General features: G+C 39.6%; 1 protein-coding gene across 1 annotated transcript in view; it reads right to left on the bottom strand.

Annotated features, from left to right (window-relative positions):
- The window catches only part of LOC101874712 (dipeptidyl peptidase 4), a 40,620-nt gene extending 27,369 nt beyond the window's left edge, over positions 1 to 13,251 (bottom strand). The window contains exons 1-8 of the mRNA XM_013129906.3: positions 13,177 to 13,251; positions 13,000 to 13,084; positions 4,545 to 4,643; positions 3,868 to 3,962; positions 3,674 to 3,748; positions 1,745 to 1,797; positions 1,573 to 1,645; positions 333 to 453 (exon numbers count right to left, since the gene is read on the bottom strand). Of these exons, the coding sequence (XP_012985360.2) occupies positions 333 to 453; positions 1,573 to 1,645; positions 1,745 to 1,797; positions 3,674 to 3,748; positions 3,868 to 3,962; positions 4,545 to 4,643; positions 13,000 to 13,084; positions 13,177 to 13,182 (607 nt within the window). The 5' untranslated portion in view covers positions 13,183 to 13,251. The remainder of the gene's footprint in view (positions 1 to 332; positions 454 to 1,572; positions 1,646 to 1,744; positions 1,798 to 3,673; positions 3,749 to 3,867; positions 3,963 to 4,544; positions 4,644 to 12,999; positions 13,085 to 13,176) is intronic.
- Between the last annotated feature and the right edge of the window lie 372 nt (positions 13,252 to 13,623).

Raw genomic sequence — 13,623 nt, 5'->3', positions numbered from 1 at the left:
ACCAAAGTGAAGACTGTTTGACAGCATTAGATCAATGCTTACAGGTCTATCATATGAAGTTAATTTACAAGCTGACTTACAGTGATGTACTGCAAGTTAGGTGAACTCATTTCTATTAGATTCTCACACTAGCTAGGTATTAACCTCAGATAAGGATGCCCACTTCTGTTAAAATACAGACTAGATTATTTTGATTATTAGATTATTTTGAACTTTTCAATGATAAGAACTTTTATGAACTTTTTTTTGAACTTTTCAATGATAAGAAATAAGTTAAAATAATTACAATAAACAAAGTTTTATGCAAAGTAAAATATGCCTGACATAGTTACCTTCATAAACCCAGTCTGGTATGCCATTGAAAATTTTATTTTCTTCTCCATTTTGAGTGATTTGCACAGAGTCTGCTGTCGGTGAAGGTTTTATATAAACATTATTATTCCAAACATATGCCTGCAAAACATCATTGTGTTTACAATTACTATTAGAGTAAATCCTACTTCCTTCCTTTGCTTCATCTACTGGGAAATCTACAAGAGATGACAAAGATTGTCTGAAAGCTGTGTTTCACTGAACATCACTGACGCGTAACAATCTTGAATTACTAATACAAATCATGTTTAGCAACCTAACTTCAAGCCTAGGAGCAAAAAACAATCAACTATGATAAATGACATGACTAACATATCAAGTTTTGAAAGGGCTTTTTGCTACTCCTTTTCTGCTGAGCTACAAGCTTAATTTCCTTCATTAGTTGTTTTTCACTCATTTGCCTTTCAAAGAAAATTACCAGTACTTTGGGTAAAACTTTGCAAAGATGGTGCATTTCTTCACTACCATTTATAATTCTAGTTTTTGGCACCTGCCTGCCTCTCTTATCACCCTGATTTCATCCTCTCCAACAACTGCACAGTTTTGTTCCAGAGCTTCACTCTGAAATGGAAAAAGCTCTTTTCAACATCCTTTGCTTATGTGGTTGGGCTCTACAATGCCTATACTACAAGCAATAATAATAAATAATCACCACATGTTCCTGTGACAACTCTTTAGTCAGATCCAATGCTCATCATAAGCCTGCAAACACAGTGGCTGTCACCATCACCATGGACTGGAATGGAGAGGAGGAAAATAAAAAGCACAGTGGGAAAGAGTACAAGAGATTTTGAACTTCTAATCCCTGTTGCATGCATCCATCAAGTAAAACTTCATTGATTGTGCTGTCATTGAGAGATAAAAATCACAGTGCATGAGTAAGACAATGTAATGCTGCTCCTCTGAAATGGATGAGCTACTGTCTGCAACTGTAAAAGCACAAAGTTCCTGGTCATTTCTGTATTTCATGACTACTGGGGCCAATACTAATTTCAGGAATGCATTTTCATTAAAGAATGAAACAAAAACCACAGAGGGATTCTGGAGTCTTTCCAGCAACTGCAGTCAATTTGGGAACTAGTTCAGCTACTTTATCCAGCAGTAGGAAATTCCCAAAACCTCAAGGGTGCAGACAATGTGAGCTTCCATGTGAGTGTACAAAAACAGCTGTTTATACAAGTTCCACTTATCTTTACTAACCAGTTTGTGACCAACAGGTGACCAGGATATATATTGCGTATCATTAGGTAGCAGTCCACCATCTAAGACTGAACTGGAAAAACAAAACCAAAAGGCAGCAAAGAGAAATCAGTGAAATGCCATTTCATTGGAAAATATTGGTAAAACTATGTCTTGTGCAAAAATTACTGACCTGCTACTGAAATCATAGATGTGATATGAAGCTGTATAGGAATGCCTCCACAACTGCAAAGAAAAGAATAAAATTAATATTAAGAAAAAAATTTCACCAGATTCACATCCCTTACAGTTTGAATTACCTCTGAAGCTCTCCTCTTGCTTTTGCTTAAGACAGACAGACCACAATGAATGTAAAAGAGTAACAAATTTCTGCAAGGTTTAAGAAGAAACTAAATAATTGCCACCCCCCTGGGGTCATCACTTAAATACTATGACAGAGGCCAGTGACTAAGGACAGAGATAGAGAGGCCAGAGATGCTGCAGATCTTTGTAGCTACATAGCAGACTACTGTAGCTATGCACAGTTAATCCTTCTCCTTCTGCCGTACTGGTGCACTTGCTGTTTTCTGTCTCATTTTCCATGCTGTTTTATTCAACTTGGCATCTTATTACTCAGTAGTCCTTACAAGTCCCAGCAATATTTCTGCAGCATTTCTCCAGTTCAAGAGTGACCTATTCCCATTCATATTGCCACAGAAATAAACCCTTTCTTTCAAAAATCTGCCTTTCAAAGTCCTAACTCTCTGCAGGCATTTACAGAGAGAAAGATGCTGATGATACTGCAGATGTTTAAACATGCTCACTATGTGGGGCTGAAGAGATTTGATTTAGCCCATGGTGTTGACATGTTACAATAATGCTACCCTTCTATGATGGTTCTGGAAGATTTGTATGAAGATATAAACCAATAACTTAGTACTATATAGCCAGATGGCTATTACATAAGAAGTGTCTACATCCTCATGATTCATTTTGTTACTGTTTTCTTGCAGTAAAGATTAATAACTTTCAATCACACTGTTATATAAAGGTTAAAAGATCTTGCTTCAGCATTAAAATAAAATTAACTTGTATGACTGCAACAGATAAAATACTATAAAGCAATAAATCATGAGTAGAGGGAACGTCTAGGGTGGCTGGAAATACATAAAACATTTTGTGGCCACTAATGATGCAATGAAAAGCCAGACAATTATTAACAATTTGGAAAGACAAAAGGTAACTGGCTTAGTATTACCTAACAAGGAAGCTAAAACTGAAAAAGTGATGGCTGAGTGCATGAATTCTGCCTGGCACAATGAGAGAGACATTCCTGGACTGCAAAGCTAGAACATGCAGATAGATCTCAGTGGCACATTGCTTGAGTTTTTTGCAAGCAAAACAGGCAGCTATTAAAAAAAACCAAAGTTACTGGTTTCTCAGTGCACACACTGTAATGTCTCCATTAATTTTCTGTAACTGTCCTCATGTGGCATGAAGAACTAGGTTTTCCTGCCACCTGGCATAAATGTAGGTTGACCTTTGTTGAATGGTTAACCACTATGCCTGGATGAGGCATTATGCTGAAGTATTTTCACGTGCTTGCTGACAGTAGGCATCAAGGATACCCAAGTCCATTCCAAGCATAAGATGACAGTCTTCTCTCGTAAGCACATGCTGCTTTTCATTCACCTCAGTTTTAAGTTCTTATGTCCTAACATCCTAGCATAATAAGCATATATATATATAGCATGTATGTACAACTGTGTGTCTACAATCATATTTAATCATCACTTCTCCTTACTCACAGAACTCCTTGGACAGTGATGCCCATCTACTCTTCCAGTCTGTCTTCCCAGATGAATCACCCAGCCTCACTCTCCTTGTGATATCTCTCCATCCACTTTTTACCCAGCTTATTTTCTTCAGCAGTCATAACTTCTGCCAAGCTCACAGATAACACCAGTCTCTCTTCCCTCTTTCTGACTGCTCAACTTCACTGTTCCTCTACAGACTTACATCTCATTCATCCATCCCCTGTATTTCCCTTGTATTCTTTCAAGCCTCTCAGTTGCTCCCAAGCCTTTATTTCCCAGTTTCACTGTCAGAAATGCCCTCATACCTTTGTAGAGCTGTACTGCAGAAGAGCAAACTTTTGGTCAGGTGACAATATAACTGTGGTTGCCTTGTATTTATCCTGTCAACAAAAGGCAAAAGGAACACATTAAGCATTGATCCCAAAGAAATGCACAGAACAAAATATTAATCTCAATACCTTTCCCAATGTCTGCATATGTCATATATAAGTCAACATACTAATGTTGTATTCGCCAAGATCACTGAGGATGTTCCGGTGTCAGCATTGATAAGTAGGATGTCCCCATTAGATGCTTTGTGAAGATACTGATTTCCTAGAAGAACAAAAAAAGTTGTTAATAAACAGTAAGTAAAATGTTGATCAGTTACTTCCCTCTTTCCCTTATTTTTTTTTTGTGGGAAATAAAAATTTTAAAAAATCTGGTCAATGCTGTGTTCCCCACTTTTGTAATGAAAGGATGCTTATAGTACAAGAACGTTCACAGAGTGTAGTCCTGGGACTCACAGCCTCTGCTTACTGGCACCTCTTTTCCTTGGAGCACTAAGCATATTCAAAAGGAAAAGCACCCTGTATCCTTCTGTTGCCTGGTAGCCTGATGCACAGGAAGCTGACATACTTCAGAAGATAACATGCTTCCACAAAAACACATAGATGTAAGTATGCTCTTTTACTAGCAGGAGAATATAGGTTGACATGAACACAAATGTCTAAGGGGAAAAAAAAACCCAAAACCAACGAAGCACAAACCTTTGAAATATGCACCATTATGTAATGGCACCATCAAATACCATACCTTATCTTTTCAGGATACAGTATTCACCTCAGCATGAAGATATATGTTCACTGAAGGTAATACATTTCCTAGATATTTATGCTCTATGTAGAAACGAGTTACCTGAAATCCACTGCAAATCATACGTTCTGTAGTTATAGTCATTGTTCAAGTAATTATGCAGAGTGTAGGTTCTTCGTGAATCAGACTCAGGGGTACTTTCTGAAAGAAAGAGACAGAAGAAATTTCAGTGTTGCTGCAACTTGTTCTACGCCAGCTTCTCAACCTGACTACTAAAATAAGTGGGTTTTTGTTGCTGGTTATTGATGTGTTTTAGCTAACCAGCTCTAAAGTAGTAGCAGTGAGAAGGCACTAAGGCTTTACTGCAAGATAAATTCAGTACGTATAAAATAAAGAACTATCAGTGAGACACCCTAAACATACTCTTGTGAAAATGAAAATACCTTTATGACAGTGACAAAAATAAACAGATGACCTCTGGGCCTCGTATCTCAGGAAACACATACTTGTACACCTCAAAAATTGAAGTGATCTTAGTGTCTTTCCATTCTAGGCTCACACTGAGAACTTTGCTACAGAGCCCTGACTGCTAATATTAGACATCAATTGCAGGGTGAGTCACGCAAACCAGAGATGTACATGCTCATGTTGAAATGGCAGATGGACAAGATTGACCAGGTGGATGAAATGGGTCATCCACATGAGTACATGTACAGACCTCAAAAGATATCCTAAAGTTAAAGCAGCTGATGTATTTTATCACATATGCTGTAATACTGCTTGCTGTTCCTGCTCATGAACCTTTCAGTTGTGAATCATCTGCTTATCATTAAATTCAAATTTCAGAAATGCCTCAAGTAAAAAAATCTGAGGAGCAGTAAAATTTTCAGGGAAGATCTAATTTAAAAAAAAAAAAAAGCACAAACTCCTACCGATAAGCTTATGATGAAATAACTAGTTAAATATATATCACTCTCTATGTTCTTCACCAAGGTATCTTAATGTTTACTGAAACATTACTATTTTGACTGCAAAATTACAGCCAAATTAACTGGGTTACTATGAAAAGATTAAATGAAACTTTGAACCCAGTTAATGAGTTTGGTAATTGGCTCCAGCACATTGCAATCCACTTCGATGAAAAATACTGCTTTCTTAGTAGCTGCAGTGCACAAGCTCTGCTTTCCAAAGTGTAATAATAATAATAATAATAGGTGTTTGAGTCTTTGTGATTTGTTTTTTCCTCTGAAATCAAAGAGTACAATTTTTAATTTCAGGTGTGCAGTTCTATCCCTATTCTCTTCTCTGTCCTTTTTTAAATAGAAACCTAAAAACTACCCTCACACAAGTCTGCACAGTGCAGAAGGGAAGTAATTTTTATTTCAACCAGCTAAACCATTCCTTTTTTGTTACTACCAGTATAAACCAAAAGACTTAGGGTAAAAACAATTGATAAAAACACTCAAGTACAGATGTGGTGATTGATCAATCAAGATAATAACCTGCCCCTATCTAAGAGCCCCAGTCTTTCAGATACCTTTAAACAGATAGCCTCTTCTTTCATTATGATAAGAAAGAAAACTGCTGCAAAGTCCTTGGGGATCCATACACAGAAAAACATCTTACAGTAATGTTTACAGGTTCTTTCTCTGCAGGTTAACTACATGTGACTTCTGGAACACAGCAGGAAGATACTTATATTAGCTTTTGCAGTTCTACTCTTATTTCCAAACAATAAGTACATTGTACAGTACAGACTGTACAGCCATTGCTGCAATAGAAGAGCCATAACAAACAATTATTTTAGTCTAAGGTGCTCTGCAAAGGTTTAAAGAATTGCTTGCTCAATTCTATCTGAAATTTGATTGTTCTAAAAATTTACTAGTTTAGATTTCGTGGTCCTGAAATTTCTGTGAGAATATTAATTTCTCAGGTTAATTATTCTATATTAACGGAATACTTAATTTGATGGATATGAACAAGTGTGCATTTGATATTCATGCACAGTTGTCTAGTTGGGAATATCACTTCTTAATTGAGTGTCATTTACAATTAGAGGGGCTTCTAAAAGCAACAAAATTCTCTCTTGGAAAAGGAGGAGCAATTTAAGACAGGTGGCTGATGAACAGGTTTAGGGATTTTTCCAAACTGATGAATGTTTTCCCCCTTGGTGACATACATATTTTGCTGAGGTCTCATTACTAAAAATCAGGACACTATTAAGATTTGTTGGCTGTGTATAAAATTAAAATTTCATTTTCTGTCAACACCTTCCACATAGTAACTGAATATGAAAACATACGCCAAGCTGTAAGGGTATACTCATAAAAGTTCTAGTTGAAATCTTTTCTTCATTTGCAAGATAGGCCACTACCCGTATATTCTTACTTAACCACATTATGCTACCCACTGAAGATATTCAGCATACATAGAATTCTGCGTTTTGCTACTTCTTGTTCAGATTCCATTTGAAAAAAGTGTCAAACAGGTTTATTTTGACAAAATAAAGTAGTTGTTGACATTCAAGAGCATTTTATTGGCTTTGAATATTGGATACAGGTCAATGTATGTTCATATTTTAGCAAAACAGCTTCTTTCACTCTTAGGTTCCTCAGAAAGGCTGTGAAGGCTGAATTTTCTTGCTATTTTCACTATTCCAGATACAGACTTATTTTTCTAAATTCCAAGCAACTAGCTCCTCATCTCTACCCCAGCAGCACATACATATTTCCAATGTCATAATGATATACGGGAAATATTTAAATCCTAACACCCCTGTTAGAGAAGCAAAACCTAAGTCCTTCTGGGAAGAAGGCTCTTAGCCTTTTATGTAAATACTGCTCATTTAAGTTTGATAAACAATTTCGTTTCCATTTTGGATTATTTCTTTTTTAAAATGTCACCCTTTCTCAAGGGAAAAACTGAGTTGGTTTCTAAAGCAAACAAGAAGTTAACTATTGTGTAATGTTAATTATATGACATATCACCATACCAAAAGCTAAAGTTCCTGACAAATTACTTCTGGTAAATATATTGCTTAATCCCCAGTATCAAGGCATATTTTACTAATTTCTATATGTATTAAAAAAAATGGCAAGAAATTACATAACCAACTTAAAAGGAGAAAAACTATAACCCAGTAATAACAGAAACCTTATTACATGGTCACTGCTACCAAGAAAGTCCGGATGAACGACAAAGAAAAGACAAGTACAAGCATGATGCTCAGCAATAATAAGAAAGAAAGGGCCACAGGAATTATAAAAACCAGAAAAGGTAAACGAGTATCACTCTTTTAAAGTGACAGCAGAACAAGACCACAAGAATAATCTGCTATGTAAGAATGTAATAATTAAGGAGCAGCATGAGAGATGCAAGAAGGGAAACCTGATTGATTCAGTAGTTAGTCAGAAAAGTAAGTGACATTTCAGGCTATTTTTTGCAAACCTTCCTTCTTTCTTGTTTCTCTTCCAATGTGTGTAAGAAAGCGCTCAAACCCCCTCCCCCTTACACTCAAGCTCCCAGTTACTGCCTGAGGTAAAGGACGGCACAGAAACGGAATTCCAGCAAAGAAAGTAAGAATGACTCTCCCTAGGTTCACTTAACCCAGAATCCCATCTATACCCAGTAGCTGATACTGGACACCCTGAAGACACTGTAACTAACAGGTGAGTGCCATGACCCCTCCTGGGGCAGTTCACACAGATGTCACACTCTGGGGCTGCAAAGACTTCCCCAGGGGGAGGTAATCATTAACTTTGGAATCAATAGCTCTGGAATCCCTCTCAAATTTGCCCCACCTCAGGCAAAGCAAGGAAATAAAAATAGCAGAAGTGCCCTACAGATAGCAATCCACTGCTGATGTTTATTCTTTTCTTTTTTTATACTACATTACTCAACATTGGAAATAAGATACATGTAAGAATTAAATGACAATTACAGAACTCAAGGACATACTGCAGGAAAACACTTCCATTCCCTGTCTTTTCCTTCACTACCTAGAAGAGTAATATATCTACACATAAGATAAGGACTACAAGAAACCTGTAATGCAGAGCAAGGTACATGAATACATAGGAAAAAGAGAAGAGTTAGAACAGTTAGATTCAAGCCAAAATGGTCAGACAAATCTATGGCATACTCACAACAATACTATATCTCCCATTCAACCCTGGGGAGAATTTCAGCCATAATTTTGATTAAAGTCCTCTGAAGCTAGGTGAATGGAATTAACTACTGCTCACACTTCATGTAACAGTTCCCTTACAAAAAAACAAAGAAAAAAAAACAAAGAAAAAAAAAACCCAAAGAAAGAAATCCAAACCCTAAAATCCCACACTAAATCAAGATTCTTATCTAAACCTTAATTACTGAATCTAGAGCCAAGGAGATTGTACTTCAACGACCAATTTATGACCCACAGATTTAAATTCCCTTACAGATTTTCTAGCTTAAAACACATTTAAACCTAATGGCTTACAGAAACTGGAATAATACAGGACCCCTTTATTCCCAAGTAAACTGTGACAGATCACAGCTGTCAGATTCATTCATCTTGTGGCATAAGTCTCCAAACACAAGGACTGTGCATCAACCAGAAGCCTCTCTCTATTTTAAACATACTGCTCAGTTGCAAGCAGCGTGTTGACATTGGCAAGAAATACTCCTCCACACCACTCAGTCACAAATTTGCTTAGTTCAAGACAGAATGCAGATAGGGTAAGCCGGGGAAGCCGGTAGATATGACCATCCTCAACAGAACAATGATGAGAGCTAGCTAAAGATCTTACTTCTTTTTAGTTATACATTAACACAACTGTGAGGAAATCAGTAACCTCACATGCCCGAGTCCTCGAAGCTTGAAACCATCTCAGCACTCCCAACATTCTTCATCTGCAAGTCCAGGATGACAACATGAACTTACTGGACTTCTGTTGCCCATAACCCCTGTCGCTATGGTGGGTTTCTACCAGCCACTAGTAATACCAAACACATCAGTTAGGCATCAGACTTAGAAAGTACCCTCAGACACCTTACAGTCATTAACTTCCCCAGCACCCGCTGTGCTTTTCCAACCTCTTCACAGCACAGAAGCCCAAGAATTGTATCATCTAATTATGACAGTGATGATCCTTTTCATTTAGTTAGTACTTCACCCTTGGAGAATTAGACCTGTGGATGCAGGAACCAGTTTTGTGATCAGACCACTGTAAAGGACTTCCCACTATAAGGCTGTTTATGACTTGCTCATGGCAGCAGAATGATACTGATACGCGGATAGACTCCACAACTAGTTAAAGTTGTAAAGTAGGTATGCTTTTATTCAGCGCTGAGGTGCATGGGGATAGCTCCTGCAAAGCATGCACACCTCAGGGTTGTTGTCCCTTTACATTTATTCTCTTAAGGTATACATAGACATGAGGTTGCTCAATCCGCCTATACATATGTATTATCTATCCCCGCTTCGTATTATAATGAGCCAGAAGGTCCTTTGCACTTGCGCAGTGCCCCTTCTGGTCATGGGCAGGGGTCTCAGGATGAAGTAAATGAGTCTTCCTCCTGTGGGTAGGGGTCTTCAAGATGAAGTAAATGAGTCTTCCTCTTCTTAACCTTTACACCTTTTAATCTTCAGACATGGGCTTAGGGTTAGTCGACACCCAGTCTGCTTCTCCTGCCGCTTATCAGTAGGACCCAACACCTGTGCTTTTGTCATGGTCTTAAGGCTTGGTCACCCAGTCTGCCTCTCCTGCCGCCTATCAGCAGGACCTTTCATCTGCTTTTGTCAGTAGAATTAGCATCTGTTTCTTCCCCTCCAGCAGTAATCAATGCCTTGGCAAGATGGCAATGGCAGGTACTTAAGACAGACAACACTTTTGTTTAAGCAAAGGAATTCCTTTAACTCCCTTGTACAATTTTTCTGTATTACCCCCCTGTACATTGGTTACCCGTGTATCAATACTGCATTGTGTACTGTCTTCTTCCTGCTCTCAGCATTAGCTACTCTTCCTCTCACCCTGGGCCTTCCAGCCAAGCTGGCTGGAACAAGAACTGTTGTTACACAAGTGATAAAGGTGTATTGTCACTGTATGTTTTGATCTGCTTTTTGCATGGAAACTTACAGGAGAAAAAAAAAGCACAACAGGAGACACCTAAGTAAAGAGATAAATGGAATCAAGATCAGACAGACCCCAGGTTTTTAGAAAATATTCATGCCTTAAGGGTAAACACTGTTGTAGTCACCTCTTGAATAGCTCCTCAAAGCATAACAATGCTTTCAACAGACTTTAAATACATCCCCCAAGGCTATTTTGAGATTAAACTATTCGATGCAACTAGTTCCATGTGGTTATCAAATGTAAAATAAGGTGGCACAATAGGCAGTAGGTATAAACAAAACCACAGAATTTTCTACACAGTTCTGGCTGAAGACCCTCAAGGTAGATAGTGAAGGGCTGCACCCAAAACTCAGCAAATTTAAGTCTACAAGAGAAGAAGCAGAAGTTCCATGTGACAGGCCTACAGTTCAGCCAACAAACCAGAACTCCTCTGGAGTGGCAAAATCTCACAATCCTTCATAGCACTGGAGTCCATTTATCAAACTCTAAGCTTATGAATTTTAAGTGCGCTGAGAAGCATGGCAGGGAAAAGAGCAGGCCAAAAGTAAGAATCTCAGCTCAAAGTTATCTGTGTATATCAATAGGCATTATCTTTACTCCCTACACAATACTTGACTCATCCGGATGAAACAGACTTGACTGCAATTACAATGACATTTATCAGAGCAGACTTTGATTTCACAGTCACATGAGCTGCTCCTCCTCCCCAAAACCCCCCAATTTTGCCACCTTTCGTTCTGTACTCAGACCAGCACCTGTACTGACACAGGAGGCATCCTCAGTTGACTCACGGCACCCTGAGGGAGTTCATAAAAGCCACATAATCAACTTGTTAATGACTAAGTGCTCTAACATATAATGGAGTAATTGTAAGTGTAGCACCTGCATACTCTCATCAGCTAATAAAAAACATTTGTTTAGCATCTTTCAGTCAAAAATTCAGAAGCACCCTGCAGTTCCTGAACTATAATGGTCACATTTGTTATCCAGGTGCTACTGGTGGCCTGATTTGGGAAAAGACTGGAATTCAAGTTTTCTAACTGGGACCTCTCCATCGCAATCCTTATTTTATTCAGAGAGACCTAGTGAACTACTTGGGTGTGACAGGTAATTTCCCATGCATTAATATCAGTAAAGAAACTGATGCAGTATCCTACTCCTTTACAAGCAAAGCTATGCAAGCCAAGGCTGACAGCATTGGTGATATTCTGCATGCCATACAAAAAAACCGTTTTGTTAAATTATAACATATTTACTATATAACTCAATGGCTGATTCTGAATTGCAGACACTTCTACAGCAAAAAGATTCCTATGCTACAACTTATGAAATAGAAAACCATGTTATTTTCAATACAACATGGCATTGGTGTTACGGCAGACAAGCACCAGCTCCAGCAGACTTCAGGCCTGCAATACTGAATTCTTTCACTAGGTGAAACACATGCACCTTCACTTGGCTGCACACATACATTTGGAAAGTTCTCAAGACCCCTTCTCTTTCTCTCCCCACCTTATGAAACTATCTTCTATTACCTCAAAAATTTGCTTTATTGAGGTAAGTGAAAAATGCTGCCCCAAAATAACTGAAAGGAGTCGGCCATCTACTGATGCAAGTATTAGCCCAGAAGGTATGTAGAACTTTCTGTGCACATGAACAACTGTTGTGACTGTATCTGAGCACCCTGCCAAGGTTAAGATACACATCTTCAGATTTCTTGGGGTGCACCTCACAAACAGAGGACAACCAAAGCTCTAGTCTAGAAAACTCTGCTTCCATAAGTGTGCAGTACTCAATTCTACATATTGCAGCTGCTCAGCTGTTCACCAGGACACAAGAGATTAACCTGCAACTCTGTCCTGCCAGCTGAAAGCAATGCATTGCTAAATGCGCAATGTTTCATATTAACATCTAGAGCTACACAAGGATAACTTGCAAAGTGTAAACTGATCAGAGTCCAATAATACATTCCGAATCTTTCCTCTTTTTCTGACCTCTGGAACTGTGCTATATATATAATTTCACTCAACAACGTTAGCAAAAGTTGTGCAAACAAAGCAAATTAGAGGGACTATAACCTTATCTCTTCAGTACACCCTAGAAAATTGACTAACTGGGATTTTACTGCTGGTTCTACAGCCTCCAGCTGCAACAGTCAAGAAAAATACTGAAAACCTTAATGTTCAGAACTAGTATTTTCCCAACTTACACAGAAATCAAGTGACACACACCCCCCTCAGGTGAGACACCTTCCTGACCAAGTACCCCGTTTCCCAGGACTCTGGGGCTCCAGCTCCATCAGCCCCGTCGCCTACGACACAAACTTTCCCCAAAGCCCCCAGTGCATGGGTCTCACGGCTGCGGATCCCTCGAGCCCGGCAGCCGCAGGGAGCGCGCCCCAGCCCCACCGCCCTCCCCGCCCGGCCCCGCCGCTAACTTACTGCCGGTGAGCAAGGCGAGGGGCACGGCTATGGCCGTGACGATGACAGCAAACCCCAGGATCCCCAGCAACCACTTCAGGAAGGTCTGCAAGGAGAAGTCCCATCAGGAGGCAGCTGTGGCTGCGCAGGACCCCCCAGTGCCCCCCGTCCGCTGACCCCGTCCCCTCTCTCACCCACCTGCATGATGCGAAGAGAGCCCGTGCACCCTTTCGCCTTTCTGCTTCTGCTGCTGCCCCGGGGCTGTTCTGCGGGGGGCTGGGGACGGCAGCCGCTGCCAGGAAGGAAGTACCGCCGGGAGCCGGGGGTTTGTGCGAGATCTCGGCTTTCTGCTGGCTTTGCAGCTTCGCGTGCTCTGCGAGGTGCTTTCTCTCTTTCGGTTCAGACACTCGGAGCGTGCTGACACGGCTGCACCATAGAAGGGAGGGACCTTTGACACGGCAAAGATTGCTGTAGGAAATCAGATAACGGCCACACAGAGATCCCAGAAGTGAAATGCCTTCGAGCGCTAACGGCAAAGCTCATCATGCTCTGATAACACCAGCATTTCTTGTGAAGTTTCTGCTCTTTGAACTTTCTCTGGCAAGCAAGTCATGGAAAGACTAATAAAATTGCAGGAAGGGCTGG

The sequence above is a fragment of the Melopsittacus undulatus genome, chromosome 8, assembly GCF_012275295.1.
Source record: "Melopsittacus undulatus isolate bMelUnd1 chromosome 8, bMelUnd1.mat.Z, whole genome shotgun sequence".
NCBI classification, from domain to species: Eukaryota; Metazoa; Chordata; class Aves; order Psittaciformes; family Psittaculidae; genus Melopsittacus; species Melopsittacus undulatus.
This window is presented reverse-complemented; position numbering and strand designations above follow the sequence as displayed.